The following is a 26,409-nucleotide window of genomic DNA, read 5'->3' as shown; positions in this document are numbered from 1 at the left end:
TAGCTCAAGCAAGATGGGGAGAATGTCATGGGTTAGGGTTAAGTTTTACTATGATATTACAGAGTGAAATTACTACAAAGCGTATTCATATGATATGAAAAAAAAAACAAATATAACGATATATGCAGAGGAACATCTGTCAAATGCTTTCTACCCCAAAGCAACTGAAGATCCTAATATTGTACCCAGAATAAAGCTTTAAAGTTTTTTTTCCAAAGAGAGCGAAATAACAGCATTTATTTTGAATTTAAAGCAATATTTTTATTTTTCACTTCCAAAATTCCCAGCCAGTTTCACTTTGAGCAGACTTGAATTTAACCAACGTTTGGTTATGAGGCAGTGTAAAACAGTCCCTGAGATCAACTGGTATAGTTTGATATGATCTGTCCATAAAGCACACAGACATAATCTTCTGAAACACACTACATTCTGAAGCAGTGAGATACCAAAAGGTAAGAATATAAATGTCACACTCCTCCACACATCAACCAATGCCCTTCAGGAATTCTGACACTGTGATTTCTAATGTCAGCCCCCGGGTGACACTAAAGGGACAATTAACAAATTTAGGCTCATCAAAAGTGCATGCAATTACTGTACTGTATTAAAAATGAGAATTATTACATATCTGTAATAATGAGCAAAAATAAACAAAGAATCTGCAACACAGCTGCCAGCATCCATTACTGCTGATATATAATAAACTAGGAAACCAATATTATATATATATATATATTTACTGCACAACACTTTATATTTGAAAATTGTAGCAATTAGAATAATATACCAATAAAACACGAAAAAGATGTTTAAAACAGGTGAAGAGGATATCAAAGCATCACCCTGTCCAGTTTGCATACTTTTTTGTAACCAGCATCATAGAAAATATTCTCCCTATTAAAGTGTTATGAGTAAGCAATATAGTTCACCTAAACTCAAAAGTAGTCCTTTTACTTTTAGTAATAAAGCATAAAATATACAGCAAAAAACTTTTCAAATACATCGTTGTTTTCCCAATAGACCAATTTTACTTCCGCTGCAGTTCGAAATGGACCTAATTTCTTTGCAATTTTGATGTTACAGAGGCAAGACAGCACATGCAAATGTGATGCCACTGCGGTGGCTCTTGGATCGTGGTAAAACAGAGTCGGGTAAGTGAAGAGCCTGAAGGAGCCAGAGCTGGCTGTAAGGTAGTGTGCTGCACGCTGGGAAACAGCGTTTACCGGAAGGCTGGACCTTGTGCTCCATCTCTGGACTGATCCCTGAGGAGAGTCTCGCTTGACATTCGCACCCGTGCCAGAAGTCTAGAGACACCGGAGAACTGAAACCCAGCCTGTGCGTCTGTCTGTGTCACCCGTCCTCAGTTCCTGTTGAGCGTTAGGGCGGGGGATGATGGGAAGTGAAGGCACGGGGGCCGGAGTGGCTGGGCATAGTCGGAGAGGTGATTAGAGAGGCAGTGGGTCGCGTCACATCTGTGAGGGTTCGAGTCCTGCCAACGCCCGGCGCCGAGTGCCTGGCCCCCAGGACGGGCGACCGGTATGGCGAGGCGGGGGCGGAGCTCGGGCCGGCTGAAAAACGCGGCTCTGCGACTGGGTGGTGCCCAAGATCGGTGCCACGAGAGAGGCTGCGGAACTCTAAATTGAAGATGTGGGGGTCTAGGCTGAGTGTCTGAACACCCAGGCTCCACTGAGGGTGACCCAGGAGGAACGGATGCGCGGTGGGGGACCACAAAGTGCTGGAGGGAGGGGCCTCCAGCGAGGGTGGGCTGGATGGGGTCACGGTGGGGTAGGCAGGGTGGCCCAGAGGTGAAATGAGGGCAGATGCGGTGGTGGGGCTGACGGCTGCCGTCTTTCCACTTACTTTGGGAGGGCTGGACTTGATCTTGGCCACCTTGCTGGCTCGGCTGCGACTCGTCTGTTCGTGGTCGAACTCGAGGTCCTCGAGCCGCTGCGTCAAAGCCAGCTTCTGCTGGATGGCCATCCGCAGCAGCGAGTTGAGCGTCTTCTTCTCGTCCTCAGCAGCTGCCAGCTGCCTCTGCATCTCATCCAGCTGCGTCACATACTCGTCACACCTGGAGGTGGAATGATTGCGTTAACGGCACGACCCCGGCGGGGTGGGGGTCACACTTGGACAACTGCTTGTCGCAAAGCCGTGTCACGTGGGATCGTCCCATAAGAATTAGTACTACAAATCGAACAACTGGACTCCCAAGCAGGCCCGTAGTCTTGCAAGTGATATAAGTGGTTGCTTAGTGCCCGGAACCCACAAGGGGGCGCCTGTGAGCACAATATTCCACCCCTCCCAGAATAACGTTCCGTACTGCCTTTTCACGAAAAAGCTCAGTTTAATGCATGGTTCAGGCAAAAGTTTTGAAGATTTTTGTGGAATTCTCTTTACAGTTGTTTTTTCAGCATCTATCTATCTATCTTATTGCTTATTAAAAGATTTCTCATAGGATGTTGCTTAGGGCCCGCATATGTACAGAAATGGGTCGACTCCCACCGTATGGCTGGATCACAACTGTAAATCCATTTCATGTTCTATTTGCTTTGCTGCCTATTAGCAAGGCCAGTGACTGAGAACGGCCTGGATATGGCCTGGCGGTAACGGTCACCCCGCCAGGCACTCACCGTGTTGCAAACATAGCTCTCAGCGAGGAGAACGTAGCGGCATCTTCCTTCAAGGCTTTGAGCTCATTGCGAAGCTTCATCATGGTTTCCGTAACCATAGATTTCTCGTTCTCATACTTGCTCTTCAGGTTGGCCAGAGCTACCTCCGCAGTCTGCAGGGAACAGGAGCTGGTCAGCAGAGCTGCATTACATTATCTTCATTACTGTTGACCACCATGGGACAAATATGCAAGAAACTGGACAATATCCGTAACAGAATTTACTGTTAAACTTCAGCATTAGTGCATATTTTTTCTGAAACAAAAGGTGTAGCTACGCCCATCTCTAGGATTGCCGGCTGCGCCTGAATAAAAGAAGAGGGTCAGGTGCGGTCAGACTGTTTTTTAATGGTTGTCGGAGGACAGGAGTTTGTTGCACTGCGGTGGATGAGCATGGATATCATCACTGACAAAAGCTGCTCTTTTTGTGTTTTATATTTTTATTTGCACTGTTGCCGATGGATGGATGGGCTGTTTATTTGGTGCTAATAAATAGTCCGCCCTGCACCACCTCACACCTCACACCTCACAACAGGTCACTCCCCTAACTCCCTGAATGCATGGTGTGCTAGAGCAGGGCAGCCACGTTAATAAAACGGCTCATCCTTGGATTTCAGAAATCATCTGGAAATCAGCTCACCTGCTTGTTGGCCTTGAGAACCAGCCTCAGGGTGGCGATCTGCTCCCTCTTGGTGCTCAGAAGGGACTTGAGCTTGAGAATCTCCTCCATGCACGCCTCCTTGTCCTTGTCAGAGATAGGCGCCAGCTCGCGGGCAGCGGCTCGCTGACGGGACAGCTGCAGGGAGCGGTCCACGGCCCGCTGCAGGTGCTTAATCTGGTCGCGAATGATGGCGTTCAGGTTGTAGATGTTCATGGGCTCCTTCCGTAGGTCACCACCAGGCTCCGGGGTGGGAGAAGGGGACGGGGAGAGCGAAGGAGAGAGGCTGATGACCGGCGAGCCCGCAGGGGTGCGAGCAGGACTCGCCTGTTGCTCCTTTCCGCTCTCTGATGGGGGGTCGCGGGACGGTGAGTCGCTGGGACTACGTGGTTCGGTGGGGGTGGCAGCGAGTCGGCGGGCAAGGCGGGGCGACAGCAGCCCACGCGGGTCCTCGGGCCCCTTGAGGCTGCCGCTGCGTGCGGCACGGCCCTGCCGGTAGTAGTCCAGCATCACTCGGTTGGGGGTCTCGTTGTTGCACAGGCAAACGTGGTGGTAAAGTTGGGCCAGCTCCTCGCTGAAAGTCACCAGCTCGTCCTGCGCGGTGTTCAGGAGGGCGTGGCTCTCGCTGGCCACATCCGTTGCGCTCCGCAGCTCGGCCTCCAGGCTCAGAGTACGCTCCAGTGCCTCTCGGCAGCCGCACTCCGACTGGGTGACCTGCTCTTCGAGCGCCCGCAGCCGGCCCTCGCTACGCGTCCGTTCCTCCGTCTGACCCTCCACGCTCTGGTTGTACTTCTCCTTCAGCGCCTTTAGCTCCGCCTTCAGGTCGATGACCTCCGTGACCGCCACCTTGTACTTGCACTCCAGCACCTCCAGGCCACAGGCGTCCCCTGTGTGGGCGTGTCCGTTGATACTGGCGGAGTCAGGGGAGTCACCCTTCTTCAGTTCCTCCTCCAGCTCCATGCGTGCCTCCTTGTCGCAGTGCAGGCGTCGCATGGCATTGACACGCTCAGTGAGCCGATGCACGCGCTCGTACTGCTCTGTTAGGGCACCCTGTGTGTGTTCCAGCTGTGTCTGGGACTCCTGAAGGTTCGTGAGCAGCAGGGCCTTCTCGCGCTCAACCTGTAAAGGAACGGGGTGTTTCTATTACCGCAACGCTTCTGGCCAAAATTATTTGCTCACAAACATTTCAGCTCACCGAGAACCATGGACTGGGGACTGGGGACAATGCACCGGTAACTTGGCATTAGTCAGTTCCCACTGCCTATTGCACACCCACTTGAGTGTATTTCAGTGTTGCTACCATGTGTGACTGCGGGTGCACAGTGGTGCCGTGGGTTGGACCAGGTCCTCTTCTCCAGTGGGTCTGGGGTTTGAGTCCCGTTTGGGATGCCTTGCAACAGCCTGGCGTCCCGTCCTGGGCGTGTCCCCTCCCCTCCAGCCTTACGCCCTGTGTTGCCGGGTTCGCTCTGGCTCCCCGCGACCCCGTATGGGACAAGCGGTTCAAAAGGTGTGTGTACCATGTGTGATTTTTGCTTTTAACTTTACATGTATTCATTTAGCTGATGCCTCTCTCCAAAGCAACTTACAATGTCAAATTACTCACAACAATTTACCCTTTTATACACACACACATGATCTGAAACCACTTGCCCCATACGGGGTTGCAGGGAGCCGGAGCCTAACCCAGCAGGGTGTAAGGCTGGAGGGGGGAGGGGACACAGCCAGGACGGGATGCCAGTCCATCTCAAGGCACCCCAAGTGGGGCTTGAACCCCAGACCCACTAGAGAGCAGGACCTGGTCAAACCCACCGTGCCACCTCACCCCCCTACCCTTTTCTAGAACTAGGTAATTTTTGCTAGAGCAATTCAGATTACGGATACTACAGCAAGACAGTGGAATTCAAACCTGGCTTCTCTGAGTCCAAAGGTAACAGATCTAACCACTACACTACCTGCTGCCCCAGATTTTAAATTTGAGCTCTTTGCTAAAATATTCAACACATTACAGTCATCATCAGGTGGACACCTTGATACTGGAACTCACGGCTCATGCTGCTGTCATTGAACTGGATTAAGCTGTACTGTGATATCTTTTCACCCAGACCTTACCACCATGAAGATGTAGCCCCTGACCACTGATCTCCAGCCTTCACTCACCTGCAGGAGCTGCTGCTTGAGCTTCTGCATCTCTGACAGGTTGAGCTCACTGAAGAGGTCTGAGACTGGGTTCAGGGCCTCCCCCTTCCTGCTGACTGACCGGAAGTCCCCATTGACCTTGGCCACATGCCCATTGCACTTGTTGCTGTCCTCATTGTTGGGTGAGTTGGAAGCAGCTGTACCATTACTGCCCGCCTCCTCTGACAGGCGCAGGCCATCAGCGAGGGCCAGGTGGGCACTGGCCCCATACACACTGTCACTCAGGCTGACATAGTGTGCCAGCTCCTTGCGCAGACCGTTCTTCTGCTCCCGCTCGTTCTTCAGGGTGTCCAGAGCCTCCTCCAGCTGTGCCGCTGCAATTTCCTTCAGCCGCAACGCGTCTTCTAACTGGCTGTTCAGCAGCACCGTCTCCTCCTCCAGCACCTTAATCTCATGCTTGAGGCCCTCGAACTCCACCTGGGAGAGGAGGTGCAGGAGAGAAGAGTGATGGGACCTGTACTGTGGCGGGGCATCTCTGCCACCTCCTGCATCTGTTCACCCACCTGGTTCTGCTTCAGTGTGGACACCAACTTCTGCAGAGTGATGTTCTCCTCCTCTAATTCGGTATAGTCCTGAAGGAGGCGTGACTCCCGGAACTTGTACTCCCGAATTTCCTCCTTCATCCTGTTCCGCTGCAGCTCCAGCACCTCATTACTCTGGGGGAAGTGTGGGTGGGTAGGAGAGGCGGGGGGACACCACTCAGAGACAATTCTGGGAATATCGGCTACAATAAGAGAAGTTCTCAGCATGACATGGGATGAAACAGTTTCAGTTAACTCAGTGGAAAAGGCAACACAACTCAGTACGACACAACTCAGGTATCTTTTGACTAACTGTAGGAGCTGCATTTGGCTGGGACAGAGCCCTATCGGTGAAGACACGCCTCCCAAGTACGCTTCAGTTTTAGAGCCCGTACGTAGACTGATGACGGTCCCTCTAATCTATCTGAAATGCCGTGGAGTGTTCGGGTTAAGTGCTGCACTAATAACGCAACATGTGGCCTCTCAAGACTGCAGGCGAAATTTATATTGAGAAACTACTCTGCCTCTCCAAAGGGTGGTGCCACTGCTACAGTGTTTGCTTTTACAGCAGTAACTGTTGAGACTCTGTTGAAAACAATTATTTCCCCTCAGGTGGATCCCTCTAGAACAGCAATTAAAAGGGTCTCCAATATCCTGTACACATGAGGGTGGAGAGCACATGGAAGGCTCAAAGGATCGCAAGTGAGTGCGAAGGAAAAGGCAAGGCGAGGAGAAAGCCATACTCAACCAACCACCCCTTCATTTGCAGGGAGTTCACGTCATAGTCACACAAATCGGTAGAAGTGCTGTATGGGCTGTCTGCAGCACCCTATTGCCTTATTGCCTATGTATGCTAGGCAGCTTCTTCATTAGTTATGGGACAGGAAATCCACATTGCTTCAATGTCTCAGAAGAAAAGTATGAACACAGGTCTGCAGAAACTGTGTTTCTCTTTTGTTTGTTTATCTTATGCTTTTTGTCAAAGTGACTTAAGAATTATTTACCTGTTTTTATACCTGAGCAATTTGGGGTAAGTACCTTGCTCAAGGGTACTACAGCCAGAGGTGGATTTTTTTAACCTAAGTCAAGGCATCAACCCTAACAAGTATACTATCTGTCCTTGCTTTCATTCTGACCATGCGTTTCTTGATGAATGACGCCTGGATTCTGGGTGGCCAATGCTCTGAGACGTGTCAAGTCCTTCAGTGGACCTAAAAGGCACACAGAGAAGACCAGAAGGACCTTGGGTATCAACCCTACATAATTGCTGCTTTCTTTCAGGGTTCCACTGCAGGATTCCATGACTGTCTCTCGAGCGTACTAGACCGAGGCCATGCATTTCAGAATTCCAGAAGCATGTAGGTATAATATGAATTTTTGAAAACTGGTGTGGATTCTTCAACTGCGTTTCCAAAATAAGTTCTGAAGATATTTTGCTTTGCCAATTAAGCACATATTTACATGTGTGTTTTTATTTGGTGACAAAATACATTAACCCTTTCATGTCAGCTTACCTCTGTGTGGGGAGACCACTAAAAAGAGGATGTGCAGACAAGGAGCACATATCTAGAATCATTTTCAAGCACACACACACACACACACACTTTCAGAACCGCTCGTCCCATACGGGGTCACGGAGCCTACCCAGCAACACAGGGCGTAAGGCCAGAGGGGGAGGGGACACACCCAGGACGGGACGCCAGTCCATCACAAGGTACCCCAAGCAGGACTTGAACCCCAGACCCACCGGACAGCAGGACTGTGGTCCAACCCACTGCGCCACCGCACCCCCCATTTTCAAGCACCTCCTGCTAAATGCTGCTACTGTATAAATCATTGATGTGGGAATTTTGCAATTATATCCTCAGGGGATAACAAACATTGCACATACCCCTACTCACAGTAGAGTTATTCTCATACATGCAGCAACTCATGAAATTAAACTATCGATTTTAACACTATCAAGTAAGGATGAAAGGGAATCATTCATATGTATCATCCATTGATGAACATCCCGTCATGACCGCACTGATAATAGAGAGGGAAATCCAGTCATGTAGTTGACTGGTCACTCCAATGTATAATACATGTGATCTTTGAAAATAATTTTCACACGATAATCTTGTCACACGTAAAATTTTTTTTTTTTTTTTAAATGTGCCACAATTTAGGTTTGAAAACATTTTAAAACAAGTTTTAATAAAACATTTTTGTGTTCTGTCTTTAGAATTGCGTCCTAGCTTTTTTAAAAACACATTTCACCTAATATCCTACCACTATGAAGAAAAATTACAGATGATCTTAATGAGATAAACGGACTCAGTGAGAACGAGTCTTGTGACATCCGGTGACATGCAAATTAACTAAATTTTATACTGGGGGCATAATATTGTGCTAGATATTCTGTCAACCAAAAACATTATCGAATAGTAGTCAACCACATTATACACAAATAATGTCAAGGGCAAATTGCCCTTGCTATGCCTATGCTTTGGATTAATACACAGTACACAAATAGCTCATGCAGCAGACCTGATGACAAATCAGATATTGAATTCTAAATAAAATTGGCACTGAATTAAGCAGAGACCTCAGGGAAGGGGAAAGAAGATGCTTATGCACAAGTTGCAACAGCCTATCTGTCATTGACAGCTGGCCGCTATCTACAGGACACGACGGAAATCCAGTCAGAGAAATGTGCGGAAGCGTGAAAATCTGACCACATTTGCACAGCAGATGTAATCATGCGCGTCGGCGGCTTGTCCGCTGGAGACTCTCATTGTTCTGGCAGATTAGATTAAACTTCTCTGTAATAAATGTTTCTTTAACAGAGACACAGCCTGTTGGCTCATTAGGACACTGTGATTCCCCGTGACAGGCAATACAGGTTGAAAAATCTAACGAAGCAGGTGTGACCTGAAAGGTCCGAATTTCAGGTGGGAGGATAGCTGCTGTACGCTTTAGCAAGACACCGAAATCCGAAGTTGACGTACAAAGTTGACAGTCCAGAAATTGTCACTCTCCTGCACAATTCATGGTACCAGATTTAATAATTTGGGTAGGTGATAGAATTCAATCATTTTTCTTACAAGTATTAAAAAAAGATGCAGGTGTTTTCATTGTCGCACATAAAAAATATATTAATTTTGTACGAACTGTACAAAATACAATTTACAGAATACGAAATTAAAATTGTAAAAAATTGCACAAAATACATTTATATTTTCTACATTTGAAATAATGGTAAAGCAATCCCATAATAATGGGAATTTGCCTCAAAGGGGTTATTTGTGATAAATTAACTCCACTAGCCAAAGAATCAATGTACAGGGTTTAGAGAGGCATGAAGGTTCCTGAATCCATGATGTTACATAACTAACAATTAATTGCCTATTTACACAGCAGGGAAATTTTTTGCATCACAATTAAAAGTAAGTATTTTGATAAAGAAACTTACCGCAAGAGGCTGCATTTGAACCTGGGTTCTTAGAGTATAAGACTGTTGTGCTGAACACTAAACCACCTGATGCCCCTTTTGAACTAAGCTTCTCCAGGTCTATCAGCTCACAAGTACTTTCCCATGGTAAGGTGAACATACACTAGTAAATCCATGCTTAGTATATCTGCAAGCGCAAGTTAGCATCAGAAGCTTTAGAGGCAAACTTTGACTGCGGGTAGACCTTTTCATACTGATCCCTGTACACCAGCAGGACTACCTGTTCAGACACGCATTCAGAGGAACTTCAAGTGACGGTGTCCAGATGTGGGACCATGATTCCAGTCCCATTTCTCACAAAGACACAGCTTAGATGTGCCAGTTGGGATCCACGTTAGACAAAATGAAAGGACACGGTTAACGTGAACCCCTTGTGGCTGCAGCATCTGTCTTCTTAACGAAGCCAACGGCCCATATGATAAATGAGCAGCTTTCCATGCATACTAATGAGGAAGATCCCTGAAAGGAAGCTCGTGAGGAGGGCAGGCAGGCCACTGGGGGCCCCAGACTCCTAAGAGATGATCACAAGGCCAGGACTGTGACAGTGATCAGTAGAAATGGGACTCCAAAGAGAGGAAAACTCAGCAAAATCCACAATCGGTTTCCATGGAAACTCTGCACATGGCATTGCTACATACGTATGTGTAAGTAATACCCCTAAGTTTAAAATAACCAGCAAAGAGCATTTTTTGAACATGTTTTCACTGAATTTCAGATTTTCAGGTTTGTCGTGACGATAAATTTTACGGAGCGCACTGGGTCCTCATGTTATAAATAATGTACATCTGAACATAAAACATGTACAATGCATGCATATATTTATTTTCAATTAATTGTATTTTTTTCACTTATCTGATTTCACAAATTTCACCTCCATTTCCACAAACAGCCATTAGTTGGCATCGAAATGCTCCCAAACAGCGTACAAATGTGAGACTGGATCGGTTGTTGGCTTTCACAGGGAACCACCGCAGCCCAGTCATAACAAGATGATTAATGCGCCACATGATTATGGGCAACATTTTCATTTTTAGTCCGTTTAAAACATTCAGTTTTAGTGTACGTCAAAGTCTTAGAGCGTGTTTTTTTATTTAGGGTTGCTGCAGCATAACTGTGAATTTCATAGAAACTACAGAGCAAATAAATTAAGGTGCCTGTGTATTATTGCACCTGCTTGGCTGCAAAGGTAATAAAGCAAAGTGAAAGTGACCAGATGCTAAACAATATGGCTCAGTCCAATTCTCGTTGCCAGTTTTGTCGTGTGCCCAGTAACAAACGAGAAGTCGGTTTTTACGGTCAAACGCTTTTTCACACATTCTCCCGATGCTATCCTCCCTTCTAGTCCCGCAGCACCCAATTCCCAAGTGGTACATGGCACTGTCTTGCACGTACAAAGCAAAACACAACAAGGAGGGTCTGAACATGAACTTTTTTAATTTTCAGTAATTTTAAAAATAGAAAATTTGAATGTTGCATCAGGTTAACATAATATAAAAAAATAAAAATCCTGCAAATAAACTGGGATCCTGTCTATGATCTTCCCTGCCTCATACCCTGTGTTTTCAGTGTAGGCCCTGGAACACTGAGACCCTCTACTGAATGAGCTGTTCATGAGAATAAAATAAATAAATAAAGCCTTGGAGTGATTTTTTAATTAATTATAGCTTAATGCGTGTTTTTCACTAAAACTAATTATTGACTAATTCGAAGGATGCCTCTATGATTATGTTTTCACTGACTGCGATGTAGCAATTAGATCTGCAAATTACATTGGACTTAAGTAGACTTTTGGTCCCCACTGTTATTTGAGGAACCAGTGTATGTGTTATTTTCTATGCTGATCCACCTGTAAGGGCACCTTTAGTTTCCAAGTGAATGTAAGAAGCAGACCGGTTCGACATTTGTCGCTGAACTCAGAGGTGACATGCAATGATCACTCGGGATACACTACGCTCCAGAATGAACAAACGATTACAGCATGAATGAACAGCTCTGGGGACGGTGTGTGGAGTGGGCTGTGGTGGGCGACAGTCCAAATGCCGCCTCCCTCATGTGCAGACCTCAGGGCATTTCGCTGTTCAGCAGCTTAGCGCCGGATTTACCGCCCACAATAGGGCCAGTGTCGTCATTGTCTGACCCGAGGCTGACCCACGCCCAGACCCTGCGAATGACCCCCGTGCTGCTCCCTGGGTGACCCCACCCCCAGCACACTCCACGCAAACCTCCAAGCCGCTGCTTCATGCCGGAGTACTCCGTGAACCGTGTGTCCTCAGTGGGACTTTCTCCATCAAATTTCAGTAAGGCTGAGAGTAACGGAGATCATCCTTATATTAATTTCAAACACCTCAACCTCGGCTATTCAGCTTTACCCTGGAGTCCTGAGTTCACCAGGTTTTCCAGTGCTCAGAAAACTGTGTTACGGGAATTTACACGAGACGCTCATTCGAATCAAAATATTAATTTCCATGCTAGAACAAAATCCACACGTACTTTGCCCCACCAGGACCAAGACTTGGACGGTTCCAGTCGAGGGAACCCACGCAGACGCAGGGAGGACATGCAGAGACTGGGTGGGGATCAAACCCACATCCAATAATGCAGCCAAGGTGCTCTGAGACACCAGCGCTACCCACTGTGCCACCCATCACCGTACCATGCTGTTAACTCAATCACCATAACCAATTAACCGATCACCAGTGACTCAATCTAATAAGATGATCCAAAATTAAAGAGTGTCAAGGTGGTACCTACTGTAAAAGACTGACAGAACATTGGCTGAAAGATCATTACAAGAATTCCTTTTAATGCAATAAACCCAATGTAAAAATATACATACAGTATATTCCTCACAACCTCCGAAAAATCAACTCACTCCCAGCCTTTCAACCAAGCTGAAAAATGTGACGTTAATAATACATTTCCCCCACAAGGCTTCTGCAATTAAAATATAACCTTTAAATACGCACAATTAATAATATGATATTTTTTAGAAAGGAGGAGCAGACAAGAGGAAGGGTACCTCTCTGAGCTCCTGTAGGAGGGCACCGAGCCGCTCGCACTCCGCCTGTGCGTTGGAAGCTGTCGCGCGGCTCTGTTTCACCTCAGTCTGCAGCTCGAGGAGGCGACCCATATAGTACGCCTCCCTGGAGGCCGATTCTTGCAGGAGCGTCTCCTCGTTGGTCTCGCCATCCTCTGCCACCTTGCGCTGGTTGGAGTACGCCTGCCCGAATGCCTGCGGGAAACAGACGGGCCCAGGGGTTACACAATCAGAGGTGGGGCCATGAGAGAGGTCATCAGAGGTTAAGGTCCCATGTCACACATTCAAATTTATACGCAGTATTATGCCCAGATATGCCCATACAGGTTACAAGAATATGGCTTAACAGGGAATTTCATTCAATTCTCCAACTTTCGCTTTTGAGACATTCCTTTGCATTTATGTGGACCAAATTTGGATCCCTTGCCTCTCAGCCGCTGGCCAGAGCCACCATGCAGTCCTCTTCCCAGTGAAAGTTTGACTCGTGCTGCATTGAGCTCTCCACCTCCATCAGCCCTTGTTTGCCAGTTTCACCCGTCATAATCTCAGTGATCATGACCGTTTGGACTGTCCAAACCATGTCCACTTTTCCACTGAGTGTCAATTCATTTGCATTGTTTTCTTTGATTTCTTTTCTCTTTACCATTTGATGGTACACACACACATTTTCAGAACCGCTTGTCCCATACAGGGTCACAGGGAACCATAGCCTACCCGGTAACACAGGGCGTAAGGCCGGAGGGGACACACCCAGGACGGGACGCCAGTCCATCACAAGGCACCCCAAGCGGGACTCGAACCCCAGACCCACCAGAGAGCAGGACTGTGGTTCAACCCACTGCGCCACCGCACCCCCTATCCATTTGATGGTATTAAAGGCTAAATTAATTCATAAACACACAGGCCGCCCCTGGTGTTACTACATGCTAGATTCAGAGATAAATATTCAGAAGTGCTTCTAAAGAAGGGGGTGCAGTGGTGCAGTGGGTTTGACTGGGTCCTGCTCTGCGGTGGGTCTGGGGTTTGAGTCCCACTTGGGGTGGTCTGCGACGGACTGGTGTCCCATCCCGGGTGCGTCTCTTCCCCCTGTGTTGCCGGATTAGGCTTCAGTTTGCCACAAGCGGCTTCAGACAGCGTGTGTGTTTCTATGAAAAGAAATTTGATTAATCTGAAGTAACTGTGTCTATTTAAATTGGATTATTTTACCATGAATTGTGCCAATTAAAAAAATAGTTATTGTTGAAGCAGTTAAAAGTAATGGTAATTACATGTCCCGTTCATGAAAAGTCATCTTATGAAGGGTTTCTCAGGAACAAATTACCTTTGTAAGGTGGGAGAACACTTTATTTACTCATTATGAATCATGGTGTGATCTTTTGGTATTGCATTAACATGTCAACCTTGGCTAAACCAAAAGCAAGGACTACACACACACACACACACACACACACAATGGCTGAAGCCGCTTGTCCCAAGTGGAGTCGCAGCAAGCCAGAGCCTAACCCGGCAACATTGAGCATGGGGCTGGAGGAGGAGAGGACACACCCAGGACAGGACGCCAGTCCATTGCAAGGCACCCTAAGGAGGACTCAAACCCCAGACCCACTAGAGAGCAGGATCCAGCCAAAACCACTGCGCCACCACGATCCCCACGCAAGGACTATCATGGACTTATTACTGCGCCATTAATAACAGCTCAGATTCTTACGAATATAGAAATTTGTTGTCCAGATGTAAGAATGTTACCAACACATTGTAGTCATGTTCTTTCCACTTCTTAGCACAACGGGGTGTATCTGTGAAGCCTGCCATACAATGAGGCACCAAACCTGGCATATGAGAGATCATGTTTCAGGCTTCTGTGCCAGTCAATAGCAGCCGTGTCTCAATCTTCCTGACAAGGGTTTTCACACTGGCCGCAATCTGACTGCCACAGCAAACGTATCCTGTTCCCATGGTGGGCTGAGCCAACAGTGCTGAGCTGTAAAAGGCGTGTGGTTCAAAGATGGCTAGGCTCTCCTGGAAACGGAAATACTGCCACTGCAATTTCAGTAACAGTCGTGCTAAAGGGGGAAAAGCATCACCAAATTCATATAATGAAAGAGTCAGACAGTCCCCGTCATTTGGTGCGTGCCAAATATATTTGCACAACGGTTCTTCCAGTTTCATTAAACAAGCAGTTGTGAAAAAGTAAACAACGACTTCCAATTCTGCCCATTTACTATTATTAAAGCTATTTATCCAGAATTGTCCCAGTTTAATCAAAATTATACTGGGACAACACCTTTCGCAAAGACCCCTTCTGCAAGCTGAACTTACAATGTTTAGACTACAAGTCCAGGATCTTAACCACTGGCCCACCCACTGCTCCTGCTGAACTAAAAATACTGATTTCAAACTAAACACTAAGGACCATAAGAGTATTTCAGCAGCAAATTTTTGTGACAGCAACTCCCAGTCAGTACTTTTATGTATTACATTAACATTAGATTTTTATTTATTCATTTATGAGACATACATCTCTAAGAACAATACAAAAACTCAATTACATCAACAGAAGGAAAGGTTTGAATGCAGACACCTAATTGTTGAGTACAGGACATTTGTCACATTTGTGTTACCTTCTGTAGTACCTACCTAGTATTACTTACTCCAAAACCCACTGAATAGCATCATACTGAGAGTGTATGTGTTATAAACAGGGTGCTGCAGCCACAGGGCTCAGGAAACCCTTAATATGAATGTAAACTCTTGATTAAAGCCAAAGGGATAATCCCTCAATGACGGTAAATCCCACTGAGTGACCCAGTCAGAACTTCACCATTGGCTTTAATATATAACTGGAACAAGTTCCTTTGGAGGCCTCCCAGTGGAAAAGGAAAAAAAAAAAACAATCCTGAGATTAATGGGAGAGAAAAGAAGAATTATACTGGGGGTGAAAATCAATCAAGTGACTTGAAGACACCTGTAGCTCATGTCGGGAATACTCGGCGTGCATGTGTGTGTGTTCCCCTCTTGAGGTGCAGGAGTCTGGGCTTCACGGAGCACAGGGTTTATTGGTCTCTCAGCACTACAGAGACAGACTTTCAGACTCAGCACTTAATTGTTACTAAGCCCATGTCTTTTGTGTTGGAATTACCAAGAAATGCCTGGAAACACTGAAATGTGCAGTATCTTCTCACGGTTCAATGAAAAATGATATGACATTCATATTTCAGTGTGAAAAATGGCTGTTAAGATTATTAACAGGAGAGGAGATTGTGGTGGACTTCAGGAAAAGAGAACTGACCTCAGTCCTATGCTCATAAATGGCGAGGGTCCCCGGTTTCAAATTCCTGAGGGTGAACATTACAGAAGACCTCTTTTGGGCCACACGTACCTCTACTGTTATTGGAAAGGCACAACAACGCCTCTATTTCTTGAGAAGACTGAGGAGGGTGAGACTGCCCCAGGATCTTCTCGTGAATTTCTACAGATGTACAGCGGAGGGTGTACTGACGTACCACATTACAGCATGGTACACCAGCTGCACAAGAGAAGACCAGAAGGTTCTGCAACGGGTCATCAGGACTGCTCAGAACATCATTGGCACACAGCTACCGGCAGTTGAGGACATTTATCTGTCCAGATGTCAGAGCAGAGCTTCCAAAATGATCAGGGACTCCACTCACCCTGCACACCACCTTTCTAAACTGCTCCCCTCTGCAAGGCCATACAAGACAATTCACACATTACATTACATTCACGCACCACAAGGATGAAAAACAGCTTCTTCCCCAGAGCTGTGAAACAGCTCAACACTGCCTGATTTTCACCTCCCAAATACACACATAATACATTCAATTACACACGCACTTTATTGTCTGTCTTTTATTTATTTGTTAGTCTTTTATTGTCTGTTCTCCTGTCTACCCGTTACTGGTCTACTGCATTATTTTGTTTAAATTGTTTAATTTTCTATTTTTATACCTAAGTGTTTGTGTTTTATGTTGTTTCCTCCTACTGTCTTACTGCTCTACTGTATTGTTTAATATTCAATTTTTATACTTACGTGTTTGTGTTTTATGTTGTTGTCTAAACAACTCAAGGAATACCACTATAATTTCATTGCATTACACAGCACAGCAGTACAACAACAAAGTCTTCAATTCAGTTTACACACTAGCTGAAACTGCTTATCATAAGCAGGGTTGTGGTAGGCTGGAGCCTAGCTCAGCAACACAGGGCACAGGGCTGGAGGGGTAGGGGACACACCCAGGATGGGACACCAATCTATTGCAAGGCACCCCAAGTAGGACTTGAACCCCAGACCTGCCAGGTAGCAGGACCCAGCCAAATCCACTTCGCCACCACACGCCCTCTCCCAAGTCAGTTCAATTCAATTCAGTTTACATTTACATTTATTCACTTAGCAGACGCTTTTGTCCAAAGCAACATACATCTCAGCAAAAGTACAATTTATGCATTACATTAAGAGAAGGAGATATAGCTGCAGACATGAAAGTCTCAAGAAAACCTAGTTTGTTCCCTACCACTTGCTGCATCGAGGTTCATCATTCAAGTAGGCGCATAAGACACAGACAAATCCCAATACCCACACCAGTTTTTTTTCTTAAGTATTATAAGATACACAAATGAGTTCAATTCAATTCATTTCGATGTTGACAATGTGTGGAGACTTTTTTGCGGATGAGGTAATCCTTAGGGATGTCATTTGCACACAACATCTATGTGCTTATTGAGACACATGTCTGAATTCCTGTCCAAATAGGGATGAGCTCTATCATGAAAAACTCTCAATGAACCATTTTGCATGATGAATGTTAATGCGCACGCACATTGATATGGCGAACAGAGGACAAGGCGGAGGCTGGACCGAAGTGCAGGATTGTTTATTCACTACAAAAGGACTTGGCTTGTTCTCATGATCAGGGATGGGCGAATGATCGGTCAGTCGGCGAGCTGGACAGAGGCGAGGATCCGATGTTGTGGTTGAGGGACGAGGCGCGCGGGCGTAACCAGGGAGACGTGGAGCAATACTAGGGGATGATGAGGAACAGGACTTGGGTTAAGCAAAGCAAGGTAGGTTTGAGAGCGCAGAAGGGACGGCTGTCTCAAGTGAGATTCTGCAACTGGAGAGTGATGGAGTGGTGGTTTTTATAGCCAAGTGCTCAAATTAAGGCCAAGCGCTTCTGGTTATGTGCGAGCGTGGTCATGACACACATTAATTCACAATACATTTTCAGCAAAATACTGTAAAAATCCTAAATATTAGCACATTACTGAAATAAAACAGTGGGTCGTATTTTACATAATTTTTCTGAAAATATTTATAGTAATATAATAGGATAAATAGAGATAAAGTTTTAGAGATAATAAATATTTTGTAGATAACAATAGTATTAATACTAATAGTCATTATTAATATTAGTTATGATGATAACAATATTATATTATATTATACTATATTATATTATATTTTAAAAATCTGTTATATTAACTACTTTCTTTTTCTGACAACTGTGGCAGGAATAAATGTGTTTTACACCCTTTAAAGATCCAGTCTTATTTTCAAATCAAACATGCGCTTCAAATTTGATTTATGTATCATCATGACAAAGAACACACTTCATGCATCTTATTTCAGTCCATTGATTTTAGGCTGGTTCAGTCTAAAGCTCATTCTTCCTCATTAACATTTGAATGGATCACTCCTGCGTGTATGAGAGCTCTATAATCCACATGCGACAAAGAAACACGTTTGACACAATACTGAGCACCAAAAGCAATATTTCAGCTGCAGCTCTTTTACTTTTCGTCCGGTTTGAAGAAGGCGTTAACGTTCACCGCAGGCGAACCCATCCACTCCTGCAAATTCAACTGGTGAGGCCGCTGGCCTGTGCAAGGGGCTTAATTCAGTCGGGTGCCAGTGTCAGCCTGCTGGAGGCATTGACATCAAGGAAGACATGTCGATGAGAACAGCAAGGGACCCTCGAGGCATCTGCCACAATTCCTACCGTCCAGTCAGAGCTCTGCGAAGACAGGACTGGGACAAAAAAATGGACAGGCAGACGGCGCCCTAAGCGGTTCTGGTTCGTATTTCTCAGATGTCACCATCTGTCAAGAAGAGTAACCTTCATAAAACTGCAGTTTTAACTAAACAACTTAAAGCCATTTTAATGAAGACATACATAGACTGGGCCAGCAATTACACCAATCGGTTCACCTTTGAATTTCAAATTGGAGCAGTCGGTTCAATTTCTTCTGTCTCTTCATCCCGACTTTTGCAAAAATCTGTATTTTTCCACCTGATTTCATTTGTGCAGAAATTAAATGGGAACATTTCAAAAACAGAGACAGCAGAGCCAATTTACTTTTCAAAACAGAGGTTATCTTCCACGCATCATCCAGGGCAGAAGAAGTCTTTAAGGACTCATATTCCTTTATTTTCAGGGGAGCTCCCGTATAAAATTTTTACAGATGCGGGTGCGCTGTCTGTCAGAGCTGAGATTTAGTTTCAGGGTCAGGTCAGAACTCCTCCTAAAGCCAATGTGCACCCTGATTAACTTTCAGCAAAGTGCCAAATGCCTTCCTGCAGACCCCCAGCAGAGTGACGCATAAACACCACAGGGAGTTTTCAGATAGTGACACAGTGAATTCACAATGTCTAATTCATAAGTTCTCATTAGCGGTACTCTGACTACCTTTGGACCCATGGTATTAGTCTGAGAATAATAGCTTAATTGTTTTATTATTGTTTTTTGAAATGGATTTATTTGTGCTGATCGTCAGGCAACTTGTTACGTTTTTAGGAATCTAGAGATAAGATGTTATTTTCCATTCTTAAAACAGAGTGCCAAGTCCAGTAAGTCCAGCGTGACCTAAAAATAGTGCAGTCATAAATTTCATCATTAAATCTCAGTCTCCATTCAATTGTATTACTATCGCAATGCGCTTTTTTTTTCACGGTAATCGAGGGAAATGTCACTGTTACTGTAATTATGGTTCTCTGTTAATATGTCTTATTTGAAATGAGCACCAGGTGTGGCCTGGATACACTAATTCAAGTGGTATGCAGATCATGGGGAATGTGTTCACCGAATGAACTGAAAGCAATGTTAACCCAGCTGAGAACAAGAGTATGAATTTCAGGACCACGGAGAGGGACAAGTAGCGTTTACAAGCCTTCTGTCCGAGTCATCAGCATCAGGGAAGACTCATGCCCATGATGGCACTCATCTAAGCTGATCGTAACTACTGTAGCCAGAAAGTTGGGAAGCATCCCTCAACCCAGATGCAAGAGAGCTGGGAGTACATTGACCTGGAGCATGTCCCATCAAGCACAGGACGCAAGGTAGGGCGCACCGCGGACGCAGTTCCAATTCACACCCACCCCTTGGATTATCAGATGCAGCAGATGAAGTGGTGAGGGTGGTGCACAACTTTTTTTATATTTTAAACAAAAAAGTCACAGATCAATTCTCTACTGCCTGGTAAATGGCTGAACTCAGGATTCCCGGCAGGCACTACCGTCCTTTGGTGGCCTCTCTCTCTCTCTCTCTCTCTCTCTCTCTCTCTCTCTCTCTCTCGCTCTGTCACACATACACACACAAAACACACACAAGGTGATTGAAAGTCAAAGATCGTTATGAAACACTGTCCCCAAAAACCTGGAATGGCCTGCTTGTACCAGCAGAGCAGCCTTGTGTGAAAGTACACTCACGAGGCCATCCGTACCCTGCACCACGACAGCAAGGACCGAACTCTCATGTCTGGGCTTTCTGTGCTTTCCTCGGCTCAGTGAGCAGCCTGAGAAAATCTATTACATCACATCCTCTTACTGTGCATCAGATACTTAGAAAATATTTGTAGGAGAACAACAGGAACAAGGAGACCCCAGAGGGAGCTTTCTGAGGGAGGCTGCAGAGACAGCTGCAACGACAAGACAAAGGAGCAGGCCAGAAAAGCACATCACTGTGAGCTCGGCATGAAGGATTAAACCACAAAAAACTAATGCAAAATACACAGTAAAATATTGCTTTGTTTGACATTTACTTCATTTGATGTACTGCTTTTGGAGTTAAGGGTACATTAAGTTCATTATGAACTTAACACATACATTAAAGCCAACTGTCAGAACATTAAGACAGTTTTATCAGCAATTAGTCTGAAGTTTTCTGTCCGTTGTTGATGCACTTCATTTTGAGCTGGACATCACTTTGGAGAAAAGCATCTGCCAGATGCATAAACGGACATCTACATGTACCATTGTGCAGAGAACTGTACAAATGCATTATGGGATAGGAATGACCAGGGTTCTTGCTAGAGGGCTTGCATAAAACATTTTCTGTCACTCGCTGACATGTCTTAGCAATGTAACCATGTAGAAATGACAAGGATACTGAACTGGCCGGTTAGGGAATTTGAGCTTTTTGTGTAATGGAGCTTCCTAGGAATCAATCAATCGCACATAAAATTGCCCATTATCTAGAGAGACACCAAGTCTGTTTTGCACACATTCACTAAGTCACTTTGGACAGATAGATAAAAAGTAATTTACTGCTCTGCTGGACTCCAAACAGCAATACTTTTCGTCCTGGAATGAGATATATGGGAACTCTATACACATCCTCTAAAATCCTGAAACGGCAAAATTTCTGGAACTCGGTTGAGGTACCTTTTTTCAGGCAGTATATTTGAGCTTTGGAGGACATAATCAGTGAAGTCTTTTAATTTCTTTGTTATTATAATTAGTAATCCCGGGGTAGAACAAACTAGCGTAATAATAGATGGATACGTTTTGTTCAGTCATTACTTTCCGTGTCTCTGTGGATATGCAAATAACTACAGTCCAAAAATAAAGTGAGTATGCTGAGTAAAGGAAGCTTTCCCTGATGAGGATTTCTTGTATGTGTCAGAGGAAACATGGGGTACAAAACAAACATCAACATCAAGGATGACTTTTGCTTCACCTCACTAAAAAGCACAAGAAATTAGTGAATAACAATGAACACATCACCACTGACCTTCATCCTAAATGGCAGTGGAGTAGTTCATAAATAACTGAAGCCAGAAGAGAGACTCTTTCTGGCATAAGATCCACACGCAATTCAATTTGTACCTAGAGAGCTCTCAGTTACTGGAAAGAAGGACGGATCAAACCTTCTCCCAGATGGCCAATCGCACCTTGCAGTTCTGGCCCAGAATTCCCTTTAAGGTGTATCACACAGAGACAGATGCATTCCTCATTGTTCTGAATGGAAGGAGAGCAGGTTCATCAGCCAATAAATTTAAATTTGATGAGTTGCTCAGCTGCTGGGTGAAAAATGCTATTCAAGCTGGTATTGCTACACTCAAAGATATAATTTGTGTATTTAAGTAGGAGTATTAAATAAATCTTCTTGTAAAGCAGAATTCTTGTCACTTGAATGGGTGTATCTCAGGGTAAGACTACATGGACTATACGGCATTATTACGAAGCATATTTTTTTTCTCACAGATACACACACACTGTCTGAACTGCTTGTCCCGTACGGGGTCATGGGGAGCCGGAGCCTAACCCAGCAACACAGGGCATGAGGCTGGAAGGGGTGGGGACACACCCAGAATGTGACACCAGACTGTCGCAAGGCACCCCAAGCTGGACTCAAACCCCAGACACACCGGAGCGTAGGACCCGGTCCAGCCCACTGCGCCACTGTGTCACCGCACCCCCCTCTTTTTCACAGATAGTGCAGTAGAAGTTTATGGAGTAGAGATCAGAAGAGAAGTGGGTCTCCATGATATGTGTTTTGAGACGCTTCTTCAATGTTGACAGTAGTTCTGAGTGACAGAGAGAGATCATTCCACCACATTGGAGCCAGAACAGCGAACCTTCAAGCTTTTGGGGCTCTTGTGAGTGGGACCACCAAGGCTCCAGATGTTGGAGAAGTGTAGCTCACTAGCTGGGCCATGGGGACTGATCAGGTTTTGTTGGTACCGGGGAGCAGATCCACTGATAATCTTGAAGGTCATAACCAGATTCCTGAACTTGGTGTGTCCAACACAGGCCATCCTGGTAAGCGAACGGGCAAACCTCAAGAGGGAGTCTTTCACACACAAGTTGTTAAACAGTGTACTGAAGATCGAGTCCTGAAGGCAGGCTTGGCTTCATCTATGTTCACTAAGGCTTAAGAACAGCTGCTGGATTTGGGATCATTTAGAGCCCAGCAAAGAGAACTAAAAATAAAACTGTCAGGTCATATGCTTTAAAGCTCTAATAAGGCAACTTTCACTGGCTCCTGAATGAAAATGGGCAGGACTTTTTAGTGAATGTGCTGACCTCAGGAGACTCACAGTGTCCTTAGTGGGCTGCAACGCTCTCGGTGATCTCTGAGATGTGCCCAAAACAAGAAGTGACAGATACAACACACTCTGAGCAGAAGGTTGCGGTCCAGGCTTTGGCCATGCTGGAAGCAGTGGTGGTCACGTCACAGCAGGCAGGACACTTTGCCAGGGGCTGAGAGAGGGAATTAAACGGGCTGGAAAGGGCAGTGTGAGTCAATGTAACACATTTGAAAGCTGTGTCCTGGCAACCATCTGACTCATCAGCAGCGCTGAACAAAACACAGCACACTGGTTCTGGGTTGCACTGAAGATTTACCAATTCCTTGTGACCTTGAGGTCATTTGACTTCAAATCTAAAACCTCAACCACAGATGGAAGAGATCTGCTGATTTGATGGCTGCTGCTGGCAGGGAGAAATCAGGTGACAATCACCATGACCAAGCAAATCCCTCAGGACACTGGCACTGCACAGATTATTGACTGAGTTCAGTTGAAGTTCCCTCCTTGCCAAAGCCAAACTGACTTTGGGTTGCAGAGCCACCCCTGATTGTTTAGTAATTCAGAGTACAAAGAGATCTGTTCTGGACTGTGGCCTCCCTCCACTCAGAGACAGAGAATCTTTACATTTACTTATTTAGTGGACACCTTCCTCCAAAGCAACCTCTAATGAACTCTATGTAGTGTTATCAGCCCACACACCTTATTCACCAAGGTGACTTACACTGTTAGATACACTACTTACAATGGGTCACTCATCCATACATCAGTGGAACACACTCTCTCTGTGACACTCATACACTAAAGGTGAACATGAACAGCATGTCTTTGGACTGTGGGAGGAAACCAGAGCACCTGGAAGAAACCCATGTAGACACAGGGAGAACATGCAAACTCCACATAGGCTGAGAGGGGATTGAACCCATGTCCTCACACACCACCCAGGCACTGTGAGACAGCAGTTCTGCTCATTGTGCTACTGTGATGCCACCATTAATCACTGACTGTTGATTTTGCTCTTAATAGAAAGGATGCTATTCACAGAACCGTGCAGTTACAACATACACTTCTTTTTTCACACTACCCAGCAATAAGTACTGCTGTATTCTATATCCAGCCTGAAAAGACAGTGAGTGACAGAGGCTGGTAAAAGCCCACAGTATGGACCCCACAGCAGAAATCCAACAGGTATGACCAAACAGGTATGGAGATATTATGCTCAGCTGCACTGTGAGTAAAACACGACGGACGGTTCCCAAGACGTACCCATTTGGGCTGCAAGACTATAAATATCTGGGAAGTTTCATTTAATACCCCCACTTCGGGTTATGAGGCATTTCTTTGTATTTATGAGGACGGAATTTGAATTTTGTGTGCGCATCCTGACAGCTGAGCGGCGCGAGACACAGTTACCACAAGCTCTTGTCACGGACAGTTTTTGGCGTGTTGCGTTCAGTTCTCGCCCTGAATCAACCCTTATTTTCTGCTTTTACCTGTTATAATCTCAGTGATCGTGGTCCTGTTTGGACTGTCAAACAATGTCCACTTGTCCACTGAGTGTCAATTCATTTGCATTGTTTTCATTCGTTCTTTTACCTTTACCTTTCTGTTTTGCTGCCTACAGCGCTGTCTATGTTGTAACATGATAAATAATAATTTTGCCCACTTTGATCACATTTGATGACATTTCAGCATAAATGGATATCAATTTTAGGGCTCAGAAAGATATGCAATTTTTACCATTGAAACTAATCGGTAATTATATCTTTGGTTTATGAGAATTCATATTACAAAGGGTTTTTATGGAACAAATTATGGTGTAGTTCTCTGGATGACTGCAGCAGCAATTCCAGATGAACCATGATCTCACAGCACTGGGAAGCCCGGGCAGCACTGGGAGATCCATTCAGTCCATTCAGAGTGCACAATACTATCTAGGGTCATAACATTGGACTAAACAGGTCCTGCATTTTTTATTTTTTGAGAAATGCTGCCTCTCTGAGACCTGCTGGGAGCTGCTTCTTGCTGCCAAGAACGACAAAGGAGTTTTCAGGGTGAATTACAGCTCTTTTAGGGAAATAGCCGGGGTGCTTTTCAGAGGGTTCGAACAAACAGGAAGTTCAGCACGAGTGTCTGTTAGTCAAAGATCTTTCTGATATGGGTTATTTCATATCTCAGAATTCACACTGTATATATGTTTTAAACCCATGGAAGCAGACTGAATTGATAGTTTCCACATATTGTGCTGCACTAACATACTGTAGGTCTATCAGGGATGTTTCACTGCAGCAAAACAGAGTTTCTTTTTTTTACTTGGCGCTACAAGAAACACCACTGGAAAATTTTGCACAATGAAACCAGCAAGAAAAACCACAGCCTACTTATACAACAGCTCACAAGCAGGAGTTTATTCAAGGGTTGGAAAGCACAAGAAAGACAAAGAGCCTACATAAGCCGGGCCACAATCCTCATGTGAAACCAGCCAGACCAGATTAAGGGAGGAAGAAAAAAGAAAGAAAAGCAGTGAAATGAAACACCCCTCTTCTCCTTCATTTTTCCTTCATTATCATCATAATCTTGTTTGTTGCTTAGTTAATAGTTTTACCTGAAGTGGCATACAGTCAAACCCATATATACACAGCTTGACATCTAACTGATCATTTTTGGCCAGTCTCACCATACCCTCATCTCCTCCTCTCATTGAATTTATTTTGACTGCAGCACCTCCATATGAAAGTAGTCCTGGTTCAGTGGATTTCTCTTCAATCCCTTCATACAGTTTTCCTGTGTTTTTGACATCTTGCTCACCACCAAAATCCCAGAAAATGGTAAATACTATGAGAGGTAGATTTAAATTCTTCAGAAAAAAAGATATTCTTGAGATAATTGAGAAAGGACCCACGTTACCAAAGATACCTTCCGTAGCCAGTGGGCTCCAAAGACAAGCAGCTAGCTGCTCCCTCTTGGCTCCAAACAGAAAATGTATTATTATTATTATTATTATTATTATTATTACTAAGAGAGAGCCATTTTCCTAGTGAACTTACAGGGGCACATTAATACATAGTGAAAAAATGCTTACAATGTTCCAGGATAAGATACTCCAATGTCACTAACATGAAATCAACTTAGCACTGATATAAACAACCCTTACCAGTTAAATATATATTTTTTGATACAGTTCACTTCTGAACAAATTGACACACCAAATAAAAATTATCACTAAGAGTGGTAAAAGAACCAAAGACAATGAAAAAAGTGAGCTCCACTGAAAGAAGTCATCTGGAAACGAAGGAAAGGAAAACAAAAAATTTCCAAGTCAAGGAACTAGGAGAAAAATAAACCCATAGAGGTAGAAATACCAGTTGCTGCTCACTCCTCCACCGAGCAGCTGCAAGACATTCGTTTAACCGAGCCTCTGTTTTAACCCACAATAAGTCCTACAATATATCTGGGGACTGGAATATTCACAACAAAGCAGCATCATAAGAGAACATTCTGGAAGTTTCT

The 26,409-nt window shown here is 44.9% G+C and overlaps 1 protein-coding gene across 3 annotated transcripts in view; it reads right to left on the bottom strand.

Moving 5' to 3' along the window:
- Positions 1-26,409, bottom strand: part of bicd1a (bicaudal D homolog 1a) — a 39,509-nt gene that overhangs the window by 3,453 nt on the left and 9,647 nt on the right. For 2 of the 3 annotated variants that reach the window (XM_029247734.1, XM_029247735.1), the window contains exons 2-7: positions 12,559-12,771; positions 6,026-6,178; positions 5,484-5,939; positions 3,309-4,445; positions 2,631-2,782; positions 1,861-2,071 (exon numbers count right to left, since the gene is read on the bottom strand). In XM_029247734.1, the coding sequence (XP_029103567.1) occupies positions 1,861-2,071; positions 2,631-2,782; positions 3,309-4,445; positions 5,484-5,939; positions 6,026-6,178; positions 12,559-12,771 (2,322 nt within the window). Of the gene's footprint in view, positions 1-1,043; positions 2,072-2,630; positions 2,783-3,308; positions 4,446-5,483; positions 5,940-6,025; positions 6,179-12,558; positions 12,772-26,409 lie in introns of those variants that run through there. The other variant, XM_029247733.1, reaches the window with a different exon arrangement.

Source organism: Scleropages formosus, chromosome 2 (assembly GCF_900964775.1).
Source record: "Scleropages formosus chromosome 2, fSclFor1.1, whole genome shotgun sequence".
NCBI lineage: Eukaryota > Metazoa > Chordata > Actinopteri > Osteoglossiformes > Osteoglossidae > Scleropages > Scleropages formosus.
The sequence above is the reverse complement of the archived record's forward strand: the minus strand, read 5'-3'. Positions and strand labels throughout refer to the sequence as shown.